The 2,811-nt window shown below is 66.9% G+C and overlaps 1 protein-coding gene across 1 annotated transcript; it reads right to left on the bottom strand.

The window, feature by feature from the left end:
* Nucleotides 1–288: 288 nt before the first annotated feature.
* On the bottom strand, nt 289–2,508 carry IRF2BPL (interferon regulatory factor 2 binding protein like; the record flags this gene model as incomplete). The annotated part of the gene is made up of 1 exon (XM_081999826.1): nt 289–2,508. One exon carries the CDS (start codon nt 2,506–2,508, stop codon nt 289–291), a length of 2,220 nt encoding a protein of 739 aa, XP_081855952.1.
* Nucleotides 2,509–2,811: the final 303 nt, after the last annotated feature.

Below are 2,811 nucleotides of genomic sequence, written 5' to 3'. Positions count from 1 at the left end.
TACAAAAATACACACCAGCAGCAGGTAATCGCTAAGGGCTATTAACTTTGTACCTAGCCAACACACTGCCAAAGAAATGAGAACAGGTATTATGTAGTAACCAAACAATATTATATTCTGTTTAACAAAAACCAGCTCTATCCTTCAAATGAAGAAGAGTACATACCTTTGTTTCAAAATATAGAAACATACGACGAAAATAATGTCTATACATAAGACTAACTTTTGCAGTTTTGTTATATTCACAATTCTACATCTTCAGGAGTCTGAAGGGATTGGATTTCCTACTCAAGGGTCTCTCTCCTTTTTCACTTTAACGTCCCCAGCTAAAATGGTCGCGATCTCGCCCTGCATAAATGCCCAAGGCACATTGGAACCGACTAGAGGGCATTTCTCTCCGCTGGGGCAGTAGACTTCGCCAGTCGCCCCTTGGGCCTTGATGCTCTCTCTGGAACAAGGGAAGCAGAACTTGTGGCTGGGCACAGAGGGGCACTGAACAAAGTGGGTGTCCTCCAAGCGTTCGTGGCAAATGGTGCAGCACAGGGGCCCGCTGTTGGCCATGGGGGAGTCCGGAATGTTTTGGGGGTGCACTTGGTCCATGGCGGGGTGGGCGCTGGGGGGAGGAGGGGCCACTTGCAGGTTCATGTCCCCGTTGCGGGAGGCCAGGCGGCGCTGGCCCGGCACCGAGGCCGGCGACACGGGGCTGCTGCTGTTCCTGCGGGTGGACGTGGTGGAGTGCACCGAGCTGCCGTCCTTGGGCGAGTGGGCATTGCCCAGCGTGTCGGCCACCGACATGAGCGCGGCCATGGGGGACTGTCCGTTCTGGGGGGCGGACTCGGGCGGCGTGGTCCGGTTGGAGTGAGGCCCGAGGGGCGGCGGCGGCGGCGGCGGCGGGGGGCCCCCGCCGTGCACCGCCCCGAAGCCCCCGGCCGACATGGTGAGCTTGAGCGCTTCACTCTGGCTGGCCATCCACTGCTGCCGCTGCTGCTCGTCGCTGAGCTTCAGAGTCCCCTCGGCCGAGTCCGAGGGCTCGGGAGAGGCCTTCCTCTTGCGCATCGCCCCGCCGCCGCCGCCGCCGCCGCCGCCGGGTCCCCTAGAGGCGGCGGCCGTGCCCTGCGCCCCGCCGGCCCCGGCCCCCGGCCGCGGGAGACTCACCAGCGCCGTGGGCAGCATGGGGCAGCTGGCATCCAGGTAGGGCTGCGGCAGCATGTCGGCGCCCACCAGCTCCTTGAAGAAGCGTACGGACTCGGGTAGCAGGTCGCCCAAGAGCCGCCAGTCGCCGGAGCCGTGCTTCTTCTCGTATTCCAGGTACTTGAAGCCCGAAGAGAGGCCGCGGCCGAAGTCCTTCATGCAGTCCTGGTACATCTGCTTGGCCACGCCGGAGGCGCTGGAGAAGACGGTGCCGGAGCCGCTGGGGTACTCGATGAAGAGCTTCAGCTCATAGTCCATGCCCGGCTTGGAGACAGCGTCGAAGGCGAAGACGCGGCCCAGCAGGGCGTGATCCTTCTTGAAGCGCACCTCGTAGGGGGTGCAGCCAGCCAGAGTGAGCAGCGTGTCCCGCACGATCTTGGGCTTGCTGGCCCACTCCTCGGCCCGGTTCCGCAAGCTCTCGCTGAGCTCGGCCAGCGCCTCCGCGTTGCGCTGCTTCTCCTTCAGCTCCCGCTCTTGGTCGCTGCTGGACACCGAGCCCGGCCGCTTCCCGCAGGCCTCGGAGGACGAGCCGCCACCTCCCCCGGCGCCGCCGCCGCCGCCGCAGGTGCCCCCTTGGGAGGAGGCGGAGGGAGCCGGGGGACCCCCGCCGCCGCGGCCGCTCAGGCCCCCATGGGGCGGGGGCAGCGCCACGCCGGAGGCTGCGGGCCCGTTGAGCAAGGTCTGCGGCAGCAGGTTGGGGGGCACGTTCATCTGGGCGCCGGCGGCCCCCGGGGGCAGGCCGGACACCAGTCCCCCGTGCGCCCCGCGGCGGGAGGAGGAGGAGGAGGAGGAGTTGGGGCTCTGCCGGTTCAGCTCCGGTGGCCCGTCCTCAGGCGGCTTGGGGAAGCCATTTGGGCCCCCCAGCCCGTTGGGCAGGCGGGCGCCGTGGCTGCCGCCCAGGCTGCCCGGCGGCGGCGGGTACTCGAAGCGGCTGCGCTGCTCCGCCGCGGCGGCGCTGAGCCCGTAGCGGTCCAGGCTGGACTGGGTCAGCCCCGCCGAGGCTGCCTTAGAGGAGGCGTCCACATGGTTGAGCTGCTGCTGGGCCGCCGCCGCCGCTTCTTTGGCGGAAAGCGGCACTGCCTTGACGCCGACCGGCGGCGGGGGCCCCGGAGAGCGGCCGTCCTGGAAGCAGCCGTGCGCCCGCTTCAGCTGCCGGGCCGTCTCGATCACGAACTCGATGCGGTCGGCGCCCTCGTAGTTGACGCAGCCTCGGCAGACGGGCTCCGTGAAGTCCCAGATCATGGCCCAGGGCATGCGGGGCAGGTCGCACAGGTAGCATGACTGTCTCCGGGACGACGACACCTGCGCGGCGGACATGGTTGCTGCTGGCCGGGGAGCTGCTGCCGCTGCCGCCGGGAAGGGGCTGGCTCAGTCTTCCCCCCCGGGCTGGAGGGGGGGGTGGCTCTCCGTACCTGATCCTGTTGCCCCTTTCAGTAGGGGGATCGTCTGCTTTTAGCTCGCTCCTGCCGCCGGAGAGAGCTGCTTCCAGCTGGTCCTGCCGCTGCTGCCCCGGTGGGGTGGGAACCGCTTCTCCTGCTCCTCCGGGGGGCTGGGTGGGGGTCGCCTTCTAGCCGCTTCTGCTTCCCTGCGCTCTCTAGCTCTCCGCTGCTGCTGCTCCTC

The sequence above is a fragment of the Phaethon aethereus genome (assembly GCF_964289735.1).
Source record: "Phaethon aethereus genome assembly, chromosome: 5".
Classification (NCBI taxonomy): Eukaryota; Metazoa; Chordata; class Aves; order Phaethontiformes; family Phaethontidae; genus Phaethon; species Phaethon aethereus.
Note: the sequence above shows the minus strand (reverse complement) of the source record. Positions and strands in the feature narration are given on the sequence as shown.